Below are 25,405 nucleotides of genomic sequence, written 5' to 3'. Positions count from 1 at the left end.
GCGATGTTCTAACTTCTCAGTGACCAGTTCCGCGCTACATGCGCTTGCCACGAGATGGCGTTATCGACCAAGTCGGATCTGTTAGCCGTCGCTTCATTTTAGTTGGGAAGCTACCCAGTAGAAGCTTGCCACCAATTCTCCGACAACGCACACGTTCAGATAAGCACAGACAGCAACATGCCTGCGGTTAAGGCCTTCCCGGACGATGAGCAAGGTTATGGACATGCGCCCAAGACTTTTCAGAATGCGTCCGGAAAACGCCTTGTTCTTGGAAGTGTCAACGGATCAAGTGGAAGTATTTGATCTTTAGCTGCCTCAGTAAAATTGGGATGGTAGAGCACAGGAAGAAGAAAGTCAACGACTGATGCGACCTGGGAAAAGTAGTGTCCGCATCGAGCTCATTGCAAATCGCATGGATTTTCAGAAGAGAACGATGGACCTGATGCAGCCCAGGATCTCACTCACGTCGTGCTAGCTGATGTAGCACTGTTCGATGGCAATGTCGACCGTTGCGAGATCTCAAATTTCTTGTCCATCTTCACGAACAATGTTGCTTACTGTATTGCACAGCATCCACATTGTATGAGAACGATGAGATGACCCTGCTGGACATAAAAGACCTTCTTGACAGGAGAGCAGTGCTTCAGATCAACCAGCATTTCAACAATCATCAAGCACTTCAGCAACGCTCACGCAACCTTGCGCTCAGCATCCATTTCCACAACTCGAACGAAAGCCACCATGACTTGTCGCGATGAACTATATACATGCGTCTCTGGCGGACCTGCAATGCGTTTCCAATATATCGGTGCGCGATGGGAGTATCTCTGCGAATTGAAATTTAACCAGTGGGCAGACGCTTACAACCGCCGCGTTGACGAAATGATCGCGCAACGAGCGTTCCATCTAAAGATTAATAAGTGGAAAGCAGAAATGCGGGCTCTTGCTGCCGAGCTGCGAGCACTGATGCAAGAGTTCAATGTCTCAGACGACATGGGCCCAGCTGACTGGGATGCAGTTGCAGCAGGCCGAGAGCACAAAGTCCAGGCGCTGCTCTCAAATGCCTTTCCTAGAGAAACCTGGCCGCGGGGCGTGCCATATCCTAACTTGATTGCTAAATATCTGCACGAACAGGATGAGCAACAGCTTCGTGTCGCTTATATGAAGCGGTATGCTGGCCTTGTCCAGGAGATTGCCAAGCGAGGTGCAGAAACTATGGCACTGAAGCGTATCGCGGGCGATACGACGGATGGAGTCAGCTGGGAGAAGCCCATGACTGCGGAGCAGATCCAGCATTGGCGCGAGCTACTTCGCGCAGAGAGAGAATCCGAAGCCAAATGGGCAAAGCTCGAGGCAGACATTCACCAAAGGATTATCGTCCTGCTCCAGGGGCCTGCACAGGGTGAGCAATGGGATGTGCCCACTTGGGCTATCAACCTTCTCCAAACCTCAGGTTTGACCGTATCGTGCGAAGCGAAGGTTCGAGTCTTTGAGATAATCGGACACATAATCGAGCGCTGCCGTCTCGACAACGGTTATGATGCCCGGTGTGCTTACGGTATAGATGTCGGCTCCGACCAGGTCAGCGTCGGTGATGAACACGAACTTGAGTCTGATGACGAGGATACGTTCGACTATGATGCGTTCGACCAAAACATCAACGGCGAGGACGATTTCTTCTTGCCCTACGATGTTTAGTACAGCCGGCCTATACTAGAATTAATGATAAGTATCGAGTTTTCCATAACGCGGTACATTAGTTCCCACAGTCAGCCCGTCTGGAATAATTGGCTGGAACTCTTGGTAAGTATTGAATATTAGGCATCGGTGAACATCAGGTTCCACACTTCACATTTGCAAGGTAAGTGACTCACTGTAGCCAATGAAATTAACTAGGGACACCCTCATATTCCCAACCGTCTAACATCTTTCTTCCCCTTCCTCTTCTATCCTCTCGTCTATTTGATGCACATTTGATAAAGAATGTCAATGCCGCGCAGACAAATATGATAACAGCAGCAACGGTAGGAACAACAACGACCCGCGTTCGGTTTGTGTCAGTCGATTGTAAGTATGGACACGTGCCGTTGATGCCAATGACCCAGCAGTCTGCTGTCCCGAGCTGGTTGAGATCAACGTAAAGAGGCTGGTTGGGCTCGCGCGATCTTTGCAGAGCAGCAAAGAGGTGTGCGTTCTCAAGAGCAGTGTGCGGAACGGCAAATTGCAGCGGCGAGCGGCATAGGTCTCTGGCAGAGTTGAAGTCGGAGGTGCCTTCTGACACCTCCCAAAGATATGGTTGTCGTGGGTCCTGACAGGCTGCGCGGTAACGTTGGCCACAGTCTGCTACCTCCCATCGACCAGGATAAGGCGAGCTCGTCATGACTGTACAGCGTTGGGCGGTCGAGCTCCCCTTTGTGATGTTGAGAGGTTGACCTGGCGCCCAGGACCACAATGTCGATTGAACGTAAGAAGCATAGGGCAGGGGGTTCTTGTCTGCTGTTGTACCCGCAAGGCTCTGGTTGAGGAAAGGTATGATGCCACACCCAGTCAAATTGGATACGGACGGAAGCGAGCTTGTGGAGTCAGGGCTTGCGTCTATGCTTATGGTTGGTGGAGACGCTTGAGCAAACGAAGAATTTGACTGTGTTGTCACTGAACTTTCCAAGGATGGAAAGTAGCACCCAGAGCTGATCTGTCCGGTAGAGGCAAAGGAAAGTTGTCGCTGCTGGGTGATGGCACCTGGAGGAAATATGTCGTCGAAGTCAACGTTGATATCATACGCCGCCATCTGGCTGTCCACTTCGCCAAAGCCGATAATAACTCTCTTGAACTCCTGGAACTCCATCAGAGCTTCAGTTGGCCACCCACTCTCGGTGAAGATGCGACCCTCAGAGTTGTTTGACGTTTGATAGTACCCTTGTGCCGGGAGGTTATCCCATTCAACATCGTACCAGCTGCTATTCAGATCTGCGCGCTGATTGCCCAAGGTCTCCGGAGAATACAACAAACTTGATAGGTTTCCATTTATGACCCCACTCAAGGAAGCGCTAGATGCTGGCGCCAGTTCCTGAGTAAGCTGGGGCGCTGGTGCATTGGGATCCGATAGTGATGCTGCATTATGGACGTTGAGATTGAGAAATGTGATGGTTGCGCCCGTGGTAGTCGCTGTCTCATCGAGGAAATCCTCTAGCAAGCCGGTCAACAGACCAAGTGTCATCTGTGACGTGCAATTGTATCGTCCAATCTGCAAGAGTGGTGGACCATCTACAGTGGGAAATCTAACAACAGTCGGTTGTGCAGAGGCACTTGTCGAGCTCTGATCAGTTGCCGTAGATGATGTCGATGTGGCTTGACTAGACAGAGAGGAATCCTGACGAACCTTCAACGCTGACGGCCGTATCGCTGTGCTCTCCGGCACCCTGGCGTTCGCAGTGCCTGTAGATACCGATATTGTTGGCCCAGAGCTCACAGGTGCGTGATCTTCCACGTTATCATCATCTCCAGGAAGCTGGACTGGACACAAACTCCATACTGCGCGGAGTGCATCCCAGTACACATCGACTTCGAATCGAGGGAAACCAACGCCAAGAAGGTTTGAAAAGCATTTCATAAACGCATTGTGCTCAAACTGATTGTCAACAAAGCAAGCTTGTGTTAGCGAGACTGCTGCCAAGGTGTGGAAGTTGATAGGGACGCGTAGGCCGACATCACGTTGCGCCTATAGTCATCAATTGTACGTTCCAAGGTACGAATATGTTCGGGAATCAACTCACTCTAAACGCCTCGCTCCAGGGCTGAATCCAACGTGTGTTCAAAGCAGCTTGATCTGGGTCGTAAAGGTTGTTGTTGGACGACATTGCACAATGCAATCAAATTGTTGCACAGCGCGTCCCACAGTCGCTGGCGGTACTCTACACAACACGATGACAGTATAATATTACTCAAAACATTAGGAAAACAATAAGGGCGCAACGCGAACAGAGATGATATCGATGATGGAGGATGGGGATGTAGATGCTGCGCTCCGGAAGTTCTGGAAGGAAGGAGGCGCTAGCGCTGTTTCGGCGATGATCTAGCACCGAGCAAGTATCACGTCTGCCTGATGCGGTATAGTGTCAGTCTTTGCAGTGGGTATATTAACTCCTATACCTCATCTTGAGACGATTGTCATTGTGTTCTTGTCACATTATTATGTAGATTGCGTACACTAACAAACATTACAACAGAGGTATCGATAATCAATAAATGCTCGCTCACCAAGCTTACCCTGTGCTCACCATAGGATATCCGCAAACGCAGTCCTCAGCACCTCGGTCCTCGTTTTCTGCATCTCGGGCGCAATTCCCACAACATCCAGAATCTCAAGACACTTGCGCGCATCCTCCTTCGCTGCCATCAGCAGGGGATCTGTAGACGGCGGCCCATTATGGCCCGGGCTGATAGGCTGTTCTTGTTGCCCCAAGATACGTGCCATGAGCAGCTATGATCGCGTTAGCAAACTCTGAATGCAGACGTGAGGGTAGCAGAAACTTACGGCCTCCTCGAAAGCCCGGTGCTGGAACACCCACCAGACGCTTGCGTCGATCCTCAGATGCTCCCAGAAATGGAAGAAACTCTGCACCGCCATACGCGCAGCCTCCAGACACCCCCTGACCTCGCATGCATAGCCCTCGCTCAGGTTCTCATCTGACTGGATCACCATGACGCAGTGCCAAAAGTTGCTGCGAAAGAAGAGGTTCTGCCGTAAGGAGCGTGGATTTGTCTCGGCAAGCCGTGCGATCGCGGCTGGGTCAGAGACGGTAAGTTCTTGGGGAAACGATCTGTGCAGAGCGAAGTACTCTTCGACGAGCGCGGTTTTGTGGGATAGAGAGGTGGTCAGAGGTGTGGAGAGGGAGCGCGGCGTGCAGACGGTGCGTGAGACGAGATTGGCCATGTGCCACATTGAACGGATGTATCGGCGGTCGGAGAGTTCGTAGGATGGGTAGACGTCTTTGAGTTGGGCGATGTGAGTGATGCTCATTGGGTTCAGTACGGGGTCAGTGCTACCATTTGAAGAGCCATTAGGCATGGCGTAGTCGTCGAGGGAGTCATCGAGGGATTCTGGGCGGACGTCAGAGAATGTTGTTGTTGGTGGCAGCTTCAAAAGGACGGTGAGGAAGGTGTCTTGGAAGAAGATGGCTTGCCACAGCTTGCGCCGCTGTTGCTTGTCGCTTCGTGAACAGCGTGATGCTATGACATCTGGGTCACGATGCAGACCCATCGCATAGGCTTGCCGTACTAGAACACCACCAAATGCCCAGGCATCAGAAGCATGGTTATCGTTCATCAGGAAATAGCCAATCAGCACCATAGCCTGCAGGGTCCTGACCGAAGCTCTACTTAGGTACGATGACAACCTGAGTGCCTGTTGTGCCGCCGAGACGTAAAACTCGGCTATCTGTGCCCTTTCCGAGTTCGATGGTATGTGTATGAATTGTGTTCCCATGGCGTAAACCACAAAATGCAGAGCGACCATCACTGGGTCAGCCACCTGCCTCTCCGCGGGGGTCATGGCCCAGAAACGCTCATAATCGGCATAGAAGTTGCGCCGGTGTATCATGGGATACACAGGGTCGACAGCATCGAAGTACTTATCGACAAGAATGTCGGCCTGCTCTTTCGCCGGCAGTACACCTACGACTTCAGCAAGCCCTCCCCGACTAGTCCAATAGTTGGCAAAGGGATGTTCAGAGCCCAAGCCGAAGAACGGCTGGGGTGCTCTGCTCGAGAACGGCACATTGGACAGCAAGAATGGCGAAGATCCAGATGAAGACAGAGAGGCACTACGATAATGCGTCCTGACCGGCGTTGGTACTTGAGTATGTACCTGTCATGTGGGTCAGTGTACAGGTCCGTGCACACAGCGCGTGGACACCCATCCGCGCGGAGCCGAAATAGACGAACACCCGTTCATGCAGGTTTGACAGGTGCGACGGGAATAACGGGAGCGGGCAATTACCTGAACAGGAAGTGGATTTGACTCCGTATTGCTGCCGAGCTGAAGTTGGGTGGGTTTCTGCTGCTGCTTCCTTGATCGACCCGAGCCTCGCGCGGCGCCAACGCTGTGGGCAGTGCTTAGCAACGGTGGGCGCACACTGTTGTACGAAGGGCAGGACTGCGACTTACCCATCTGTTCCTGATGCGATTAAATTCGCAATTTCGGAGTACTTGCACACTGATTGTCGCTTGATGCACGCCAGACAATCAGGCCGAGTGCGATCACACTGCGCGTCGCGTTAGATTTGTATTTGTGCGAAGTCATGACACAGGTGTGTCCACGACAGCAAGACGGCCAACGCTCAACGGGAACACGCACGTACCTTGGTCTTGCGCTCGACACATTCTTCGCAGCTCAGGGTCGGCTTGTTCCTCCTCTGCTTCTTCTTTGGTGGCAGGTCACCTGTTGTGAGCGAGTTGGATGAAGCCTCGGGACTTGTTGAGGCATAGCCAACCTCCTCCTTCATGATGCGCTGGGCGCATTCGCTCTTCTTTTACGACTGGTGCAGCGGAAATACTGTCAGATGGGATGACAATGACGATCTGGCTGATGCTGCATGGATGTGACGCGAGGGCGTTGTGCGATGTGACGGGAATAAGTGAGGTTTCCACGCCCCAGAAGGTTTCCGAGGGCGGCCGCGAGCGGGGAATTTCGCGGGGAGATCCAGCCATTGCCAAGGCGACCTACAGGCACAGTGTTGATAACAGCAGTTCGCACTAATGCAATCTCAAACAAGGGGCTCAAAAACCGAAAGTCAAATCCATGGTCCAGGGGACTGTGCTGCGGAGGGACCAAGTTTGCTGTTGGTAAGTGGACACATCCACAGGGGCATTATTCGATGACCAGTGCATGCCTTTCCAAGGCTTCTTCTGACGTATTTAATCAAATATTGAGTTGAGTTTATCGAAGTGAATAGTGAAATGCCCGTGTGTCTTGCACTTGAACGTAGGCGCTAACCAGCACATTCTTTCAATCTAGCTCCTCATCCCTTACTGTTGTTCCGAAATCCACTCTCTGTATGCTCTTCTTCCCCAAGAAAAGGTCAAAAAAGGTCAATCTTGTAAGCATGGTTCGAGACATGGCCACTCTAGGTGTAGTGCTGCATAGCATCACGGTACCCCTTGCCGCCCCGCATGTCGTCCTCGAAAGCCTGAGCAACCTCAAGCACACGCTTGAGATGCTCCATACTGAACGGCGCCTTCTCCGACAGTGCAATTGACTGGCCTGTCTTGACCGTATTCTTGATCTACCATATTGTCAGCAAATCAAAGTCTTAGTCAAAATGTATCAAGAGTACTCACCTGTCGACCGTTCATGTTTTTCTTACTCAGTTCGTTAAAGTCGGCTTCGGAAAACAGTTTGATCTTCTGTTTCCCCTTACCATTGGCTCCCTCCTCGACCGCCATCTTCTCGACCTTGTTCACGTGGTGCTGCCAGATCTTCTTGCGAGCAGCAGGCATCAGATTCTCGTAGCGAATACCCATGTGGATTCTGCTCTGGAACGCCTCGTCAAATGTCTCGACACGATTTGTGGTTAAGAATAGGATTCCCTGGTAGTACTCCGTCAGGCGCAGGAAGACGGAGACGAGACTGTTGCGGTGGATATCATGCGGCTGGCGGGCCTCGAGGAATACGTCGGCTTCGTCGAGCAGCAAGATTGCGCCCCACGAGTGCGTGATGTCCATTATACGGTTCAGATCGCGCTCGAGACTCCCGGAGTTGGTGCCGAGTTCGCCAGCGGATACTGCGTACAGTGGACACTTCAGATATTCGGCGATTGACTCGCCGGTAAGTGTCTTCCCGACACCTGGAGGGCCGTGAAGCACGACGTTGAGGCCTTTGCCCTTGCCCTGGATGACGTCGTCAATGGTGCGGGCAGCATTGAAGCGATGCGAGGATACCAGGCCCTTCAGATTGGACTTGATCTTATCCGGCAGAACGAGCGAGTCAAAAGCCTCGGCATTCCATTGGATCTCCTCAATACCGGAAAGTGAGAACTCAAGCCAGAGTTTCTCGGAGAAGGCAAAGCCGAGAACCACAGGGGAGGCGATGATGAGCTCCTCTTCGGTGAAGACATGGTTGGCCATGTTGGTGTCAGTGTCTGTATCGAGCTGAGTTGTCTCGTTACCCCCAACTCCATTCTCAGCATCGATCGCGCTCTGAAACACGTGGATGGGGTGTTTCTTGCCTGTGCTGTCTTTCCACAACACGACCCGCACTGGATCCTTTTCAGGCTTCTCACTCTCTGATGCGTCCTCATCATCGCTTGAGCAGCCACAGTCGTCGCTCAGCTCCTGTTCAATCTCCTCATCTTCTCGGTTAAGCTCATCTGGCCTGATGTATGACAGTGGGTAGTTCGGCTGTACCCGACGGAAAATCGCAGGATCGACCATTACACGGCCATTTATATTATACTTGGCAATCGTGTTCTTGATCTTCTGATAAGCTATACCTTTCTGAAGGCGATAGTTCATGCCCTGCAGTGCGATAAACTTCTTGCCTCGCTCGATGAGCAGTTTCTGGATACCCTATAGCACGTCAGTAACGCATTGATGTAGCAACATTAGATTTGTACTGACCTTTGGATCTTTGTGATATTTCAACGGATACGCCACTAGACTCGTAATCTTCTTGTGACCCTTGAACGATTTGATCTCGGCTTCATGGTCGCCGAGTCCAAAGACTTGGCCGTCGTACTCGAGATACTTCCCGTCAATGCAACAGGATTTGGCGCCGCTAAGCCAACTCTCATACTCGAAACATTGCTCAACTTTGAAACATCGAGGATCCTCCTTGTTACCATAAGTCGGGGTATAGACAATTGTGTTTGGCTTGAACAGCGCCCAGCAAAGCTCGTATGTAATCGTGCCTGCCTTCAGTAGTGGCTTCAATGCCTTTCGAGTTGCAGCAAAGTCTTCGTCAATGTAGCCGAGCAGCAGTTTGCACTGGGCAATCTCCTGGGTGAGTTGCTTCCGGTCCTTGGATTTCTTCGCACGCTTAAGCTTGGACTTCAGAGTCTTCCTCACGTACTTTTTGATCTCGTCATAGTAGTGGTACAAAACATGAGGGTCAATCTCCGGGATATCCTCCACAAGGCTGATGCACTTGCACTCCTTCAAGACTACTTGGAGCACGCCTCGCAGTGCTTTGGACTTGATGTCAACGAGTGTCTCACGAAGCTTGCCTTCCCAGTTGAATCGTCGTCGCACAGTGAACACACATTCGAATTCGTCTTTCTGGTCCGCAGTACTTTCAACGAGTTTGTAGTCACGAAGCTTTGTGTCCCATACTTGGTCGACGCGCTTGAACTCGTGTGCGTTCTTCTTCACTGGTGCTGGTGGTATCGGAGGAGGGATGCCAGCTGATGTGGCGGTGGCGATAGCAAGCTGTTGCATCTTGAGGTTCTGAAGAACGGCCGTCACCTTTGTCACTTGCGTGTCGAGGCTATCGCCAGAGACCGGTATCGTACTTCCGTCTGTGGTAGCAACCGCAGGACCATCAGATGTAGAGCTATCGTCGTCCACTGCCTTCTTGGCCTTACGCTTGGCCTTCCTGCGTTTGCGCTTTGACTTTGCGTCGTCGGAGTCAGAGTTGGAATCACTGCTGGAGGAGCTGGAAGAGCTAGAAGACGAATCAGAGTCACTGTCGTCACTGGAACTCTCGACCTTCTTGCTATTCTTGCTCTTTGACTTGGCTTTAGCCTTGGCTTTTGCAGTCTTACGTCGAGTCTTCTTCTTCGCGTCTTCTGAGTCGGAGTCGGAGGACGATTGTGAGCTCGAGTCTCCAGAATCGATCGCAGAAGCCTCACTGGAGTCATCACTCGAGACCACCTCTTTGCTTTTCTTCTTGCTTCTCCTCTTCTTAGCCTTCTCTTTCGCTGCTTTCCTCTTAGCTGCTACTTTCTTGGCTGCTTTCTTCCGTCTTGGTTTGCGCTTCTCTTTCGCATCGTCAGTGCTGTCTTCGGACTCACTGTCTGCATCGCTGCTCTCAGAATCGGACACGACCTTGGTCTTGGCTTTAGTTTTGCTCTTCTTGGCCTGCTTCTTGCCTTTCTTGTCCTTCTCAGACTTCACTTTCTCCGCGGTCGTGCTGTTTGATTCTTCCTCGACTGCTTCTGAAGGTGGTGTTGTCATGGCCTTTGTCTCAGGCTCGACCTCTGGCGCCGCTTCGACTTTCTGGACGTCGATCTGGTCCTGGCTTGAGCCCATCCTCGATTCGCTCTCCAGAGAAATATGCTCAGGTTCTGAAGACACTGATGGAGTCGGAAGCATCACTGGTGACGAAGTCGAAGTATCTGATAACTTGTTGATCGCAGGCGGAGGATGAGGAGGAATCTTAGGAGTTGACTCCGTGCTTCCCGAGTTACTCATCGACAAACAATGTGATAGTTAAGTCGACAATCAATTGTTGTGTATGTTGCGGTCTTTAAGTAAACTGCGCAAGGTTGTAGTGGAATCGGCGAGCGCTCACCGCGTGTAGTGAGAGAGATACAAACGCGCCAAATCCTTCTGATGGCAAACGCTGTAGGCTCCTACCTCACTTGCTTCATGCAAGAGGGCGCCGGATTGATCTTATTGGACGATCTCCGTTCGATCAAGGCGCCAGCGGATTCCAAGGTAATGGTAGGCAGAAGCACAGCCCTTTTCACAGACTACCAGTACATAGACCGTTTGCCTTTACAAGAGATCAGGCACTCGAACGACACGAAACAACGAAGCTGAACGGTAATGATGAGCTCGGGCGGCCTCCCTACCCGCCTCTGGGAGGCCATTATATCCAGACAATTGAGGCTCCGGGCAAGAGCTACACGTCACCACCACCTAGGCAACAAAGCGCAGCTAGGCGTGTCTCCAGATTAGATTGGTTCTTGGTTACAGGTCGCTGCATGAAACTTGACATACAGGGCGACCGGTCAGATCAAACTGGCGAATCTGGTGAAGTCGCGTGGTCGTCAGCGTGCAGCCTTGCCGGATGCGCGCTTGCAAAACAGACGCTCGGGGGATCCGACCGACCGGTGAAAACAGTGAGCACCTGGGCCGTCGAACATCAGAATTCCTGGGGTCCATTCTGGTGAAATTCGTTGACTCTATGAATGCTGATTTGTTCGTCTGGAAGGCGAGGCGAAGGCTTGCGATGCGCTGGTGAGGCAGCGGAGTTGTCACATGCGTGGCCTCGAGGTCTTGCACATGTATACGTGTGTGGAATTATCGTGGATGACGGTGTGCCGATTCGAGATGGGAGCCGATGCAGTTGGGGTCGCACCGCACAACCGCGGCCAACCCCGGAAGCGCATGGAGCTGGAGTACCGTTCAGGCGGGGCGACACGAGCTCGCCTCACTTTGGGGTAGGTGTTAACAACATCGGTACAAGTTTCAATCTGAGGCCGTAGAAGACAAGTACACAGGACGTAGAGATCGAAATTATAAAAGTTCATTGCTGGTCTGGTATATCTAAGTCAATGGGAACGGACCGACCCGAAGCAAAGCAACTGAACCTGGCCAAATGCACCCCGATACTCGACGCCGCCTGCATGCACTCTACGAGCTGCAAGATGTCCATGCAGATACGCAGATGCTTCGTGCGTCAACGTGATACGCTGCATCACGAATCCATACATTGTTGCCTCATTCTTGACGACCATAGCCTTGTCCTACGGCCTGCTACACAGTGTCACGGATCCATTTGGTCCGCCTGCGCACTTCAATTTGACGCTTTGCTCTTTCCCAAATGTCCGAGTTGATGTTCCTTAGCGTTCTTCATTTCGCTCTCTGGTTTCCCATCGGGCAGCTCGCTTGTGGAGACTGCGCCAGAGACGTGGTATTTGACATTGTCAATTAGCTTTTCAACATGGTGTGTGCCTCTGTGTGATTCTCTGGACGGCGGTCTCGATGTTTCAGTTGCGGCACCATCAACCTGGCTTAATGGCGTAGACTGTGAAACGGTCGCTAGCGGTTCGCTCTTGTTCTCACCAGCTTGCGCGGAGCTTCCTGCTGGCATTGGATACTGAAGGATCTTCTCGCCGTTTGGACCGTGTGACCGAACATCCCTGGTGTCGCTGTCATCGCTTTGTTCACTATCCCTGCGACCAGGCATCGGGATTTTGGTCTTGTTCTGTTCATTCGCGCTCTTGATGGCGTCCGTCTGAGTCACATCGAGCTCTGAGTCGTCTGGACTTGAGGACCGCAGCCCAAGGTCCTTCCCCTCGCTCGGTTCAACACCTTTGGTGCCTTTCCAGTCCGATGGACCTGATTGCAAAACCTCTTCGCCTTCTTTCGGCTCTGTGATGACAACGCCAGGCCGCCCCTCCTCGGCGCTGAGCGCACGCCATACTACAGCGATACGCTCGAACGCTTGTGTGCCTTTCCGCGAAGAGCCCTTGATGCCGTCCATGGCATCCCAGGCAATCTCAAAAACACCTGAATCGTCTGCCGTGCCGTCCTTTTCCGCACCATTGCCCTCGAAGAATGTGTTGAACCAAACGTGTGCGACTGCCGTGACCATGGTCAGGTCAAAGGCGGCTTTGTTACGGCGCTCGACGTCGATGTTGATATCGTTCGTGGGTAGCACGACGCGTTTCGCGGGCCGGAAAACGACGTCGCCGGTGCCCGGAAGGAGACTTTCTTTAGAACTGGCCTGGGGGGTGGCAGTGCCGTCTGCGTTTCGGGGCACTTCCAGTGAAGACCTGCTAGCATTCTTGGAATTGCTCTTACTGCCCTCCTTCGAGTTAGCTTTACTACCATCTTGCTGTGCATTAGCCTTGCCGGACGATCCGCTGAGACCATTCTTGTACATGACCTCATGCACTGCCTGAGCCATGCCCGTTGTCTTGACCTCTCCTCTAACTACCTCTCGTTCGTCCTTTGTGAATGTGTGGAAGTTTTTGATGAGTTTGCCGTCCTCGACAAAGCCCTCGATCTGGATCTTGACGCCGTCTCTCAGGCCCCAGCAGTGTACTTCGAGTATTTCGACCTGCCTCTCTACGTACAGTTTGCCGTGCTTTGCCCACCGATCGACATACGTCAGCCAGCGCAGCTGACTGGGGATGCTAACCCCTTTGTATCCCATGCCGGGGCGCATGCGCCGCTCCGTGAAGCGTTGGAGAGCCTTTTCCATGGGCCAGCCTTCTTCACTCATTAGGTAGCTGCAGCTGGCCGTGCCTGATCGTCCTTTCCCGGCTTTGCAGTGCACGACAACCACACGCCCCTCTTTCGCCTTCAGCCAGTTGCGCATGCTGGCCATGATGTTTGGTATAAGCGCGAAAGGCGGCGGGTGGTGGTCGGGGAAGGGGTAGTGGTAAACGCGGTTGTAGACTTCGCTGTCGGGGTAGCCGGTGCCCTCCGCGCGAAACTCCCATATCGCCCAGTCTTCGCCATGCTTCGAGTCGAGGAACTTTACGAGCGAGTCGAGAGGGTTCCGATATGCGCGCTGTGGGTAGGTGCCACTGGGGCCGGACGTAGCGATGACTAAGGGCGGTTAGGGCAGTCTTGAGTGCATTCGGCGGGTCTCTGTACTGTTGTCTGTGACATAGCACAGGTCGAGCCCGGCTTCAGCGTGCCGCGCACGTGGGCCAGCTACAATCTGCCGCAATATCGAAGCCTACCACTGTCAGCCTTGCGGGGCGGGCGCATGCCGCGATCGCTGCTTACCATTGTGGAGTGTGGTGTGTGGGTGTTAGCTCTTCAGGATGGCGTCGCGCAACATATCGAGTCGAGTCCTGACGTGCATGTGTGTGGTATGCGCCCTCCTGTTCCTGGTTCGAAGCTCGGGCTTGCCACGACGTCATCTCTGTATAGCGTGGCAACAAGCTTTCAGAAGCGCGAACCCTGCATTCCCCCCCACCAAAACCCCACCTGCCTCTCATCGGCCACACGCAAGTCTTCAGAGCCACTGCAATCGGTCGCTCTCTACGCTTCAATTCTGGAATTCTCTGTCTCTGCTCTGATCTCGAGGACTATCTCATGTTCGCAGAAACCAGGCTAAAAGTGCCGTAATCCCGAGAGCCAGCAGTTTACTGTGTCGAAGCTTGCCGTCTTACCCGGCCCATATAGATAACTCGCATTCATAGCCAGCCTTTATTGAGGCTCTCCGGACTGTTGTGGTTCGACGCCGAGATCCATGTCGATAGTCGGTTTTTTCAAAAGAAGGCTAGTGTATATCTTCGGTGAATCGCACCAGATGAGACGTCTGTCTGATGGACCGAACACCTTCCATTGAGCCATGGCTATCTACCTGCAGTATGTTGTGTACTAGATTTGAGATGTTACTCTAAACCCGCAGCCGTCCGGATAGCGACTTACTGTACCGGTCATTGTAGTTGACTGAGTACATCATTACAGCTCGCACTCGGAAACAGTCGCATAATGTGCGTACTGTAAACTTGACGCTGTCAGAATGAATCTGTGATGCTGAAGGCATGTTCGCAACCTTGTCACCCAGCTAAAAATGCAGCCTATTGGCGGTAAACTTCGAGATCTGTACTGCTTGAACCCTGGTGTTGCAGATCCGATGCGGCTCTACCTGCCAAAAAGCCGAAACTATATCGACATCTTCACTTTGAATCTACACCGACTTACGACGGATCAAACAACCACCTCGGCGTTTCCCAAAGTCGTTGCCATGCGGTCCGAGATAAGACGTGTTTTGGTCGCTTTGTGGGAGCGGTACAGCAATCGAAGGGTACAAATGAAGCAACTGGTTGGCTGCAAATCAACTGTTTATTATATGATTAGAAAATGAGCTTACCAACCTAAACCTAAAGCGCAACATTCTCCCAGTATGATTACTCATGAAAATCTTCTTTGTGACTTCTGCTTTCTGCTCAAGCGCCTGAGATGCGTGCGCTCGCAGAGTGAGCTTGACGTTGGCAGTTATCGTCTCTCAGCAAATGATTGACGAATTTTGCCTATTCGGGAAAGTCGCTCTTGCCAGGGCAACTCGAGCAGAACTGGGCCATGGCCAAACCGCTACACCGCCCCCCACATCCACACCAGCCTTGCATTCGGCACGATAGAGGTGAGCTGATGCAAGTTCCGAGGGCTGGGCTGGGCGGTCAGAGAACTGCCGAGAACCCCGTGACATCAGTCCGATGGGCCGAGGCATCTGGCTCCATACAGAGCAACCCCATCCGCGTTAAAGCTCTCCGCTTTCCGCCTCCGCAACGCTCAACGTCTTCTTTGCTGATCAGTTCTTGGGCCTTTTCTTCCTGCACCACTTCAATCCACATCACATTCACATAGCCAAAATGACAGAACGCCTCAAGTCCATCGTTGCGCAGATCTCGCCCGCAACCAGCGGCCTGTCCGCCATGTATGTCTCAATGTCTTCCCGACATAACACCGCTAATAGCACGCAGCACCACAAAGAACCCCGACGATGTAGTCATCACCCTCGCCATCCGCACACCGCTCACAAAGGCCCACAAGGGCGGCTTCAAGGATACCACGCTCGACGGCATCCTCGTCAAGACGCTCAAGCAAGTCGTAGCGCAGTCGAAGCTTGACCCTGCCGTGGTCGAAGACATCTGCTGCGGCAATGTCTCCGACTCCAAGGCGGCATACTACGTCCGCGCCGCTATGCTCGCTGCCGGCTTCCCCAACACCACCGCCGGTTCCTCGCTCAACCGCTTCTGCTCGTCTGGCCTGAAGGCCGTGCAGGACATTGCCAACCAGATTGCCGTTGGCGCTATCGAGTGCGGTGTCGCCATGGGCGCCGAGAGCATGACAGCCGGCGGCGACCGCCTCGAGCGCCCCTTTGTCGATGAGATCCTGAAGAACCCCGAGGCCTGCGACTGCATGCAGCCTATGGGCCAGACCTCCGAGAATGTCGGCAAAGACTTCAACATCTCCCGCGAGCGCCAGGACAGGTACGCTGCTGAGTCGTACCGCCGCGCCGAAGTTGCACAGAAGGCTGGCTGGTTCGACGACGAGATTGCCCCCATCAAGACCACCGTCAAGGACCCCAAGACCGGCGAGGAGAAGGAGGTCACACTCACAAAGGATGAGGGCATCCGCTACGGCACCACATTCGAGTCGTTGTCAAAAGTCAAGCCCGCCTTCCTGCCCCACGGCGACCGGTCGCACGCTGGTAACTCGTCACAGCTGACCGACGGCGCCGCCGCCGTGCTGCTGATGAAGCGCTCCAAGGCCGAGGCCCTGGGCCAGCCCATTCTTGCCAAGTATGTCGGCGCCACCGTCGCTGGTCTGCCTCCCAGGATCATGGGTATCGGCCCCACGGTCGCCATTCCCAAGCTGCTCTCGCAGTTCAAGCTTACCATCGACGACATCGACCTGATCGAGCTCAACGAGGCCTTCGCCTCCATGGCCGTATACTGCCTCGAGACACTGAAGATTGATCACAACAAGCTCAACGTCAGGGGTGGAGCGATTGCGCTGGGTCACCCGCTGGGTTGCACAGGCGCGCGCCAGATTGTCACCGGCCTGAGCGAGTGCCGGAGGCAGAAGAAGAAGATCCTGCTCACAAGTATGTGCATTGGTACTGGTATGGGCATGGCTGGTCTGTTCGTCAACGAGCAGTTGTAGATTGTAGTTTAGCGAAAAGCAATATGTACACTGTTATCATGATCACGCTCTCTCAGTCCTCCATTGGTAGAATCGTGGGTCACGTGTGAACGGTACGGTCACCTATAAGTCTCCACTTAACTAGCCAGTATCGTTCCATCACCACCTTCGTTACATACCTGATCTCCAAAGAAGCTGCGGAGAAACGGCACATGCTTGTGCGAGCTCCTAGAATTCGCGGCATTCGGAGTAATGTCTTTTCGCCGCCACACATGTGTACATGCTTGAAAAGGCAGCAAGGCCCTCTCGAAGCGTCTGCCTGCGCGAGTGCTCGAAATGCATTTCACAACAAGTCGCTGTCTTTCCCTCTCCTTCTCTTATCTGATCCTCAAAAAAACGCACACGATAATAACATGTGTGTGTGCGGCTCTTCGAATGCACGGTTCTACATCTGCATGTCTTGCCTTCTCCGCCTCTCCCCCGCCTCAAGAGATTGAGAGAGTATGTCATATCCTTCTCCAGAGATGATTTGAAAGACGAGTTCCGAAACGCCATGCTGCGTCTTGCTGTCCGCTCCCTGACCCTGAGTCTCTGGGCCTCAAAGTAAGAAGCAGGAAACTTCATGCGTCTGTCTGTCTGTCGGCGACTCCTCGAAATGCATCTCACCAAGGCCTATATCTTCCTCCCTTAGTCGCCTCTTCTCTGTTCCCCAAAGCCCTCAGATTCCAGTACATGGATCTGCCTGCGACTCCTCTAAAGAAGAGTCGTCGGCACTTATGTCTTCTCTTCCTCGCCTCACCTTCTCTGTTCGCTAAAAATGCAAGCACGGTTCTTGTGCGTCTGCCTGCGACTCTTCGAAGTCTGCGAGCCAAACTCAGATGTGTGTTCTCTCTGCCCGCACTACACCGCTTATTAGAATGATGCGAGCCCTAGGATATGTTCTGCGTCCCCAAACGAGAAGATAGTCTGGCGATGTCGCGTTCTGTTTCCTCCTTCTATCAACCGCAACCGCCCTAACGTTCTTTTCCCTCTCTCCCTGCTACCACTGCCTCCTTAGAAAATGTGGAATGGGATGATATGTTCTCCCTCATCTTCAAAATTCGAACTATATGCTCACATGCTGCCATGTCTCGCTACGCAGCGAGTGGAAGTTAGCGTCATCAAAGAGCGGCAGATAGAAACCACAATCGAGCAAACCACGTGTTCATGAGGACATGGAATCATGGGAATTATGGAAACTGGAGAAGATGAAAGCCCACAATAAAAGATCGATGTGCGTGTGCGCAGGCGCTCACATCTTTTACCAGGTTCCCCTCTCTTCTCAACCCTACTTCCCGGTACATATTTCTGTCTAAATGATCTGGCCGCGTATATGTGACCCGAAATATATGAAATGTTGCACCGAAAAACCTAGCACTGTATTTTCATGTGCTGCACTCGAGCGGCTGGAACATGTAAAGCGGGCGCGCTCTCGAAACATGAGTGTGGACCATATGGCTTTCTGTATGTCAAATGAGTTCAATGTAGTTGGTTGAGGTTGCTGTATATATCAGCTTCCACGTCCCTTGTTTCTCTTCTACATCCACTCAGAATGTACATCAGAGAAAGCCACTTGAAGCTGATCTCATGTCAGGTCCAAAACCTTCACGGAAAGTAAAGTAACTGCTTTATCGATTATGATATGGCCGTTCTGTACTATCTTACATGGCCTGTAACTCTATGAAGAAGAAAAAAACGCCGCATGGATGTGTCGGACGCCTTGTCTGTAAATCGAAAATCCTCAGATGTTTTCTTGCTACTTTCTTCGGCGCTAAGCGTACCCAGCTTAACGAAGTACTCATTTCAAAATCTTGTTTGCGATGAACCAAGTTGTACGTTTTATGTGTGATGAAATAGAAGTCAAAGCTCAGGTTGATATCTCGACCCCCACACGTACGTCCGCCTAAACGACGAACGAGCAGTAGACCTCATGTTCTCAACCCACGCAATCTGCACGTGCGTCTGTCTCTTTCTCAAAATGCAATGTTTCTGAGCTTCTACTGGTCCTCTTGAAGGCTAAGACGTGTACAAAAATGATCCCTATTCAGCAGTCACGCCTGTGTGGCGCACCTGCATGGAGTAGGTTTAGAGTGCCTCCAGCCAGCACCGAGACAATGAGACTACCTTACAGCAGGTCGGGGACAGCAGCAAAAAGAAACTCTACATACAACAGTGGGGATTCCCCAGTGGTCACCCACCTGAGTACTAATCCACCGGTACGTTGCTTAAATAGGGCTGAGCGAACGGGAAGCCTTGTTTTCAACGTCCTATGGTCGTATGTGTCAGTTAAGAACAACTATATGGTATATATTTCAGCTACTCCTCCTTTCTTGCCACATCTGGCGTCTTTCTACTCTCTGAAGTCCCGAATCTGGCCCTCCACTATCTTTCATTGCGGTACCCACGCATGGCCACACGGTCTCAGCCCCTGTCAATGAGTCCCTCAGCCTGGAAATGTAATCATCATTATCTTCTCAAATCCTCTACCTTGAAACGACGAGAATGACCTGGATGTGTTCTTGAGCAGCACTCTGAGAAACAGACTGCAATCCCCTCCATATGCTGTGTCCATTCTGAGTCTTTGAACAACGACTGAAATAAAACAACAACACATACAGCTAAGTGCCCCTCCTCTTTGCACACGATATCGTCATGGTTTGGTATAAGTAACCAAAGTCAAGATCCATGTGTCTAGACGTCATGTCTAATTCAACCTTGGAAGACCATAGAGCGGGTGTTTTTGATGTAAACCAAACGTCACAGGGACCATACCCTGCCCCGGCCAATGGATTGTGCGAATGACTTGACCTTTGGGGTATACAGACTTCCAGGGTCTCTGATCCTGACGCTGGATCAGACCTTCGTTCTGACTCTCTCGAAAGTACTCAACGACGCCTATATCTGAGTTCGAAAACTACGCTACAAGAGTTTGATGTGTGTTCGTAATGCCCTACATAATTCATCGATGTATCTTCGTGTTTTCAAACTGAAGTCTTGGAAATGCCATGGCCCTTGTCGCTGGCCATGCTAGGTCAACGACGGCCTTTTTCATGTCTCTCCATATCTAGTATGGCCATCTCTTTTATACACGGTCTCAGCTCTTATTCTTATGTTGGCTGTGTTCAATCTACAAGGCTGACCGCTTTGGGCCCAGTGTTTCGACCGCTGAAACGTTGCATGATCTCGTATCTCTGCTTGTTTTCCATGTACTCAATGAAGGCGGTGCAGGTCGGGCAGCAGCGCTTGGTGACAGGCAGAAATTTGATGGTGTCGTTGAACTGATCTGTGATAGCACGGTCTGGCGGGCGGATATAATCCTGCTTGGGCTTGGTGCCTTCTTCGGAAGGAATGGCGACGTGATCACGGTTCTTTTTCAGGTCTGCATAGCTCATCATCAGGGCTTCGCTATGTGATTTGCCGGAGAAGATGTCTTCAGCATCCCAGTAGTCTTTGCAAGTGTTGAAACAAGCCGGGTTGTGATTCTCGATGACTGGCTTTATGGTGTCTTCAATGTCGTTTGGGTCGAACGACGTCTTTGTGCCATTGTGGTTTGTCTGCTTCAAAGACTTCAGAACTGCAGATAGTGGAGTGAGTTTGGTGTCAGTGTGCTCCTGTTGGTGCCGGACCCATTTAAACTTAGCTGTATTGACAAAGGCTCGCACGCTGGGATCGAAGTTATTGCCAAACCCGCGAGCCAACTCGGAGATGCCGCATATGTGTAGACAGGAAAGATCGAGGAACTCGATGGCTGCAGCCCCCCAATTAAGTTGAGCTAAATCTGTGCCAATCCCATTATTGTACTTATCTTCTGCACGTAAGCTGTCGTTGGAAAAGTTCATTTCTGCTGCTCGTTGGGGCGTGTTATGAAGGTCTGAAGTTGTTTCTCTTTCGGAGAATAGCTGAGAGAGCCAGTTGAGATGTTTCTCCAGAACATTTCCGAGTCGATTGCGGTCTTTCATGAAAGTCATCATTCGCATGCTCATAGCAGCTTTTCGAGCAGCCTTGTCAATTTCTCTACCCATTTCCTTAACTAGTAATGGCTTGTGGCGTACTTCGACGTCCTCGACGTATCTTGTCTGGTGCTTAGTCTTGCACTCATGTAGTGCATGCATGCTATCGAAGACAGCCTTCATAACAAGTGCCAGTAAATGTTGGTACAGAAATATACCATCAGCGTCGTACATGATAGGTTGATTTGTATCGAAGGCGCTTTCCCACTCTTTCAATGGACCAATGTCGGTGTTAAGGAGACTGAATAACTCCAGCTGCATTTGAATGGCCCGACACTCTTTTGCATTGAGTGGGATGTTGCTGGAGTGATTGCTGAGCTGAGCTGAAGTATTCCGAGATCTTGCGAGTGTGTCGAGAATTGTCTCCTTCGAGAGCGTCATGTACTCAGCGAACTTGCGCCGGTCGGCGGTGCTATTGTGCAGGCGCCCTAGGATCGCGGCACTGGAGTTCACAAAAACATAAATCTCTAGAGCCAAGTTGTACCGATTTCTCTTGGAGTCATCGAGTGAGTATGTCTGCTTCAGCAACTTGAGAAACATGTCTCCGTGTTCGCCGAAGCTGAAATCGGTCTTCGAAATCATATCCCTCTTCTTCCCAGACTCCGATCCCACTGTCTTCTGCAAAAAGAAGAGGCCTGGCGACTCGATGATGGCATTGTCAGGGGTCCAATTGGACGGGTACAAGGGTTGAAGGCTACTCTGGGTAGGAGGAGCCTTACTCAATCTATCTCTTTCGCTGATGTCTGAATTGTGCATGTCGAGAACTACTTGGTCGTCATCATCGAAGTCTTCGTCAACACTACCTAGAACGACGTTGTCTTGACCGAGAGTCATTGTAACGATCTCAGAATCGCGGCAAACGACATCAGCACTTGCAGCGAGCTTCTGATACATATGCTTCTTCCAACTCAAGGCTGAGCTGTCGTTGATGTTGTGGGCATAGTCCCGTCGCATGCCGCCTGGAATGACCTCGCCAGGAAATCGCTGGTCGACAAAATTCGTCATGGCTAGTAAGACTGTGATAGAGCGGTAGCGGAGAATATCTGATAATGTAGTAAACTTTTCAGGCTTGCCATACTCAGGCTTGCCGGATGTCTCGGGCTCGTGAGGAACGTTGGTCGCCATTTCGATGGTCTACTTTTGCAAGAATGCCCGGACTCGCAGATGGATACTAAAATCGAAGTCGCTTTGGTGAGGGTGCATGAGAAAGCAAGGAAACGTGCTGTAATTTCTGAGGAAGAGTCTACAGAAAGAAAGGAATATTGGGATGAGTTGAAAACGGATGGGGCTCAGGGTACAAGGAGCTAGTCTTGACTAGAATGAACCGGGTAATTTATCGCACGGTGTGGTAACGAAGATGTACCTGTGTAAGATCAAAAGACGTCATAAGTACTACCCGGAATCTGTGACTTGATTCGTCAGCTAATCGAGAACGTATAGGGATAATGTTTGCACATACCACCCAAAGGGTCCAGTAAGTTTGTGGGAGTCACCCTGCTTCAGATCCCATGGTTCCTGGGCTCAGCAATAGGGTCACTGAAGGACCAAAATCAAGCGCTAGTAGAAGCTTTGCGTGTGATTGCGTTTCATTTGCTACGATTAGCTCGCAGAATTTTGATGACTCGAACAATTTTGCTCCATCATAGGACCTACGCGTAAATATAGCAGAAAGGGCCTCCAACCGTGCTCAAAGCGTCACCGATCGTCAGATTCGGGTACCCAACATAGGGTCCCATAACTAGCACATCATCCAGTGTAATGTTTCTGGGGTTCACGTCCAGGAGCGAGCCAGCAGAACCTGCAAACGCCCTTCCGCGGGTTTTGAGATCCAGGTTCTGCCACGTCCACCAGACGCGATCGATCATTCCCTGGGAATAGTTAGTGTATAAGCCGAAGCGTGCAGTAGATATGTGCTCACGTGATGAGGGTAGAAGGCTGGGTCGGCGGGTGAGTTGAAAAAATCAGATCCGGCATCGCCGCCTATGGTGTAGTGGCCGCCTGTGTGTACACCCATGACGCCCTTGGCGAATTCGCCCTGATACACTGTTTGGAACGATGCGATGTCGTTGTGATTTTTTATCAAGCTCACGACTTCGTAGTCAGAGGTAGCATTGGCGGCTTGCAGGGAGATGTCGCGGGACAGACACCGTGGGTTGTAGCCGAGACCGTCGGCTTGGGGGTTCTTTGGGAGACCGCCTGGGATTTGAAGCATACTTTGGAGTGGTCCCATGTTGACCTTGAAGCTGTGGATAGTCAGATTATCGATCACATTTTATCTGAGAAGCAGTACTTGCTCTCTGAAAGGACCAGAGGTGACACATCCACCACCTGTGCCGGGCTGGAGGTGCATGTAGCACGGGCCAGTAATGCCATCCCATGGAAAGCAAGAAGAGTTTCGGCCTGGAATATACACGCCATCACCAGACATGCTGGAGGCACTGCCATCAAAGTATGGACCGCTTTTCGGGTCTTCGGCGTAGTGAGCCCAGTTGTAGTAAGGAAATGTCCCCTTATAGCCGCACTCCTCTCTTAGCATTTGTTCAAATGTCCAGGTAAAGTATCGGTGCCATGTCAGGAACCTGCCAGTACCATGGATCATGTATGACTGCTGGATGTGTGTTACTACAAGGTCGTCGAAACGGCTCTTTGCGCCAGGTGCAACGGAAGCGGGGGTCTTTGCTGGCAGCTCATGGAGGCAATTGACGGCATCAGTGAACGCTATTCTTTCTTTGGGGGACAGTGTCGCCCTATCACAGTGTTAGTCGTTTCGAGCAGTAAGTTGCAAAAGTAGCTTACCATTCTCTGCGGATGGATAGTCTTTCTAGTGTGCAAGCGCCCGGGCTCGGAAATCCATTTCCTGCGAGATGCAGTCCAAGTTTGATAGCACCTTCAGCAGCCAGCGCGTCGTTTCCCATGAACTTCAAAGCATTGGCGCTGCAGACCAAGGCAGTATTAATAAAGTGGAAGATCCTCATCACGCGGCTGGTTTCAATCGACTGTTGCTGCTACTGTGAACACCAGGATTGCTTTACAGTCAGAGAGGAGTATAAGCCAATTGATGTGTAGTCAGCTCTGGTTTAAATAGTGTAGATGAACACGGCAGCGAGCCCGGGACTATACAATTGCCGAGCCCAGGAACTGGAAGGTAGAAAAGCAGAGAACAGCCATCTAGTAGCAGATAGAGTCAGATTACCCGGGTAACTCAGCCAGTCTATCGGAGCGAAAATTAGAGCTTACATCGTGCAGCAAGTGGGGCGGGGAATGTGGCAACATGCAACGGCACGGTAGGGTCTTTGCTGACAGGGATCAAGTACACAACCCCCGTGGAGGCCCAGCTTCGATGCCTCGCGAAGCCAGCTGTGGACTTACTGCACTGGAAAGAATTGGATGCGGCGCAAAATTGTGATCCAGTTCTATGCTTCGAGTCGAGGGGAGACTTGTTCTGGTCCATGGAAAATGCTAGCCTCATCAGGCGGCCACAACGGTACAAGGGAAAGGCTTTATGGCTCCGACGGCCAATCGCTGATGCGCGAAGAGACAGCCGGTAGAGCATTAGATCCTCCAGGATACTCGTACGATGTTTGTCTGATAGGCGGGAATGTCGCGTTGGAGTAATCGGAGTATTGGGCGAGACTTTAACCTGGTAGTCATGCACGCTTTAGCTCCGTCGAGCTGGCCTGCATCCTGCTTTGCCACACCGCCCCACATACCTATTTTATATTGTGATCGACAGAAACCACTTCACCGCGACCATCGCGCTACTTGAAGAAAGGTATTATAGATCGTGACGGGCGGCGGAGTTGGGGCTCGTAAAGGTCGATGTGCTTGCTATTCCTGCACCTGGTAGCGAAGAACGTGTATTCTAACACGCTTTGGGGCATCACTGTTTGATGCTCGAGTGGGAAAGACATGTACTAGTATCAAGAGGTCAATGTGAACGTGTACTGGGCATACTTTTTATAGTAAAAGGTACATTATGTACTGCCTTCGCTGCGCTATCGAAGATATTGGAGCTTCGCGCTTGCAGAGTATGCGAGTGATACCAGAGTTATCTTAGGCAGGTAGCAGCAAGATCATGATGGTACGCGCGTGCGGATGATGCATTCTACGGGGGTCAGTGAGAGTAGTAGAAACAATTCGGTGGTGTTACCATGAGCTTTTAAGTTCAGCTGCTGTCAAATGCGGGTGTTCACACGAGACGTCTCAATATGCCTAGCAGATCGGCGTGTCCCAGAACATATCCTTGTCCAGCTCCTCCGCAAACCCCTTCGCCAGCGGCGGCGCATTGCCCTCAGGCTTTCTGCCCGCGCAAAGCGCATCCAACTGCCCACTATCCCCGCCCCGGCCGGAAGTTCCACCACCGCGCCCACCGCGTCCACCACGACCGCCGCGTGCCCCACCCCTACCGTAGGAAGCAGGCCTGTTGTCGTGCGCCATAGGCAGCTCTCCCCTCGCGGCGCGGTTCTCGCGGTGCAACTGACCCTCGTGCAAGTCGTCCTTCTTCTCTTCCTTCTCGTTGCGGTCGGTTGTGGTAAACTGAAACGTGTTCCAGGCAAACACCTGACCTTCGAGACCCTTCGGGGCACGGCCGGCTTGCACGGTCACGGGTGCACGGTAAGGGTCGAGAGATGAGTCTCTGTCGCCTGCAGCCGCGGTTTCGTGGTCAAAACGCGTGGCGCCTAGGTCAGCGAGCTCAGTGGACGACGCGAAGTAGACGGGCTGGTTTTCAGAAGACATGGTGGTGAGAGGTGAGGCTGTGTTGATTGAATGAGCACGATTTTCCGGTGTAATGTGAACAAGTA

General features: G+C 51.9%; 9 protein-coding genes across 9 annotated transcripts; 2 read left to right on the top strand and 7 right to left on the bottom strand.

Annotated features, from left to right (window-relative positions):
- Positions 1 to 741: 741 nt before the first annotated feature.
- On the top strand, positions 742 to 1,698 carry C7974DRAFT_472165 (uncharacterized protein; the record flags this gene model as incomplete). Its single annotated transcript, XM_046146531.1, has 1 exon — positions 742 to 1,698. The coding sequence occupies one exon, from the start codon at positions 742 to 744 to the stop codon at positions 1,696 to 1,698; it is 957 nt and encodes a 318-aa protein (XP_045997120.1).
- On the bottom strand, positions 1,657 to 4,004 carry C7974DRAFT_463398 (uncharacterized protein). Its single transcript, XM_046146232.1, has 3 exons — positions 3,774 to 4,004; positions 1,875 to 3,718; positions 1,657 to 1,791 (listed from the first exon to the last, which is right to left on the bottom strand). The coding sequence occupies exons 1-2, from the start codon at positions 3,855 to 3,857 to the stop codon at positions 1,889 to 1,891; spliced, it is 1,914 nt and encodes a 637-aa protein (XP_045997119.1). The 5' UTR covers positions 3,858 to 4,004; the 3' UTR covers positions 1,657 to 1,791; positions 1,875 to 1,888.
- Positions 4,005 to 4,176: 172 nt separating this feature from the next.
- On the bottom strand, positions 4,177 to 6,788 carry C7974DRAFT_394288 (fungal-specific transcription factor domain-containing protein). The gene is made up of 5 exons (XM_046141867.1): positions 6,360 to 6,788; positions 6,166 to 6,263; positions 5,999 to 6,101; positions 4,535 to 5,866; positions 4,177 to 4,480 (listed from the first exon to the last, which is right to left on the bottom strand). The coding sequence occupies exons 1-5, from the start codon at positions 6,501 to 6,503 to the stop codon at positions 4,274 to 4,276; spliced, it is 1,884 nt and encodes a 627-aa protein (XP_045997118.1). The 5' UTR covers positions 6,504 to 6,788; the 3' UTR covers positions 4,177 to 4,273.
- A 336-nt stretch (positions 6,789 to 7,124) lies between these two features.
- C7974DRAFT_413156 (uncharacterized protein) lies at positions 7,125 to 10,245 on the bottom strand (the record flags this gene model as incomplete). The annotated part of the gene is made up of 3 exons (XM_046143706.1): positions 7,125 to 7,283; positions 7,339 to 8,565; positions 8,617 to 10,245. 3 exons carry the CDS (start codon positions 10,243 to 10,245, stop codon positions 7,125 to 7,127), a joined length of 3,015 nt encoding a protein of 1,004 aa, XP_045997117.1.
- A 1,206-nt stretch (positions 10,246 to 11,451) lies between these two features.
- Positions 11,452 to 13,836, bottom strand: C7974DRAFT_394283 (uncharacterized protein). The gene is made up of 3 exons (XM_046141866.1): positions 13,684 to 13,836; positions 13,549 to 13,633; positions 11,452 to 13,500 (listed from the first exon to the last, which is right to left on the bottom strand). The coding sequence occupies exons 1-3, from the start codon at positions 13,684 to 13,686 to the stop codon at positions 11,738 to 11,740; spliced, it is 1,851 nt and encodes a 616-aa protein (XP_045997116.1). The 5' UTR covers positions 13,687 to 13,836; the 3' UTR covers positions 11,452 to 11,737.
- A 1,188-nt stretch (positions 13,837 to 15,024) lies between these two features.
- On the top strand, positions 15,025 to 16,691 carry C7974DRAFT_394279 (3-ketoacyl-CoA thiolase 1). Its single transcript, XM_046141865.1, has 2 exons — positions 15,025 to 15,343; positions 15,390 to 16,691. The coding sequence occupies exons 1-2, from the start codon at positions 15,279 to 15,281 to the stop codon at positions 16,573 to 16,575; spliced, it is 1,251 nt and encodes a 416-aa protein (XP_045997115.1). The 5' UTR covers positions 15,025 to 15,278; the 3' UTR covers positions 16,576 to 16,691.
- A 2,973-nt stretch (positions 16,692 to 19,664) lies between these two features.
- On the bottom strand, positions 19,665 to 21,728 carry C7974DRAFT_424404 (uncharacterized protein; the record flags this gene model as incomplete). The annotated part of the gene is made up of 1 exon (XM_046144427.1): positions 19,665 to 21,728. One exon carries the CDS (start codon positions 21,726 to 21,728, stop codon positions 19,716 to 19,718), a length of 2,013 nt encoding a protein of 670 aa, XP_045997114.1. The 3' UTR covers positions 19,665 to 19,715.
- Positions 21,729 to 21,812: 84 nt separating this feature from the next.
- Positions 21,813 to 23,748, bottom strand: C7974DRAFT_335813 (uncharacterized protein). The gene is made up of 5 exons (XM_046139181.1): positions 23,400 to 23,748; positions 22,898 to 23,350; positions 22,522 to 22,846; positions 22,063 to 22,471; positions 21,813 to 22,012 (listed from the first exon to the last, which is right to left on the bottom strand). The coding sequence occupies exons 1-4, from the start codon at positions 23,576 to 23,578 to the stop codon at positions 22,253 to 22,255; spliced, it is 1,176 nt and encodes a 391-aa protein (XP_045997113.1). The 5' UTR covers positions 23,579 to 23,748; the 3' UTR covers positions 21,813 to 22,012; positions 22,063 to 22,252.
- A 1,067-nt stretch (positions 23,749 to 24,815) lies between these two features.
- On the bottom strand, positions 24,816 to 25,340 carry C7974DRAFT_413151 (uncharacterized protein; the record flags this gene model as incomplete). Its single annotated transcript, XM_046143705.1, has 1 exon — positions 24,816 to 25,340. The coding sequence occupies one exon, from the start codon at positions 25,338 to 25,340 to the stop codon at positions 24,816 to 24,818; it is 525 nt and encodes a 174-aa protein (XP_045997112.1).
- Positions 25,341 to 25,405: the final 65 nt, after the last annotated feature.

Source organism: Boeremia exigua (assembly GCF_020726555.1).
Source record: "Boeremia exigua strain MPI-SDFR-AT-0100 chromosome Unknown C7974scaffold_6, whole genome shotgun sequence".
Lineage (NCBI taxonomy): Eukaryota > Fungi > Ascomycota > Dothideomycetes > Pleosporales > Didymellaceae > Boeremia > Boeremia exigua.
The sequence above is the reverse complement of the archived record's forward strand: the minus strand, read 5'-3'. Positions and strand labels throughout refer to the sequence as shown.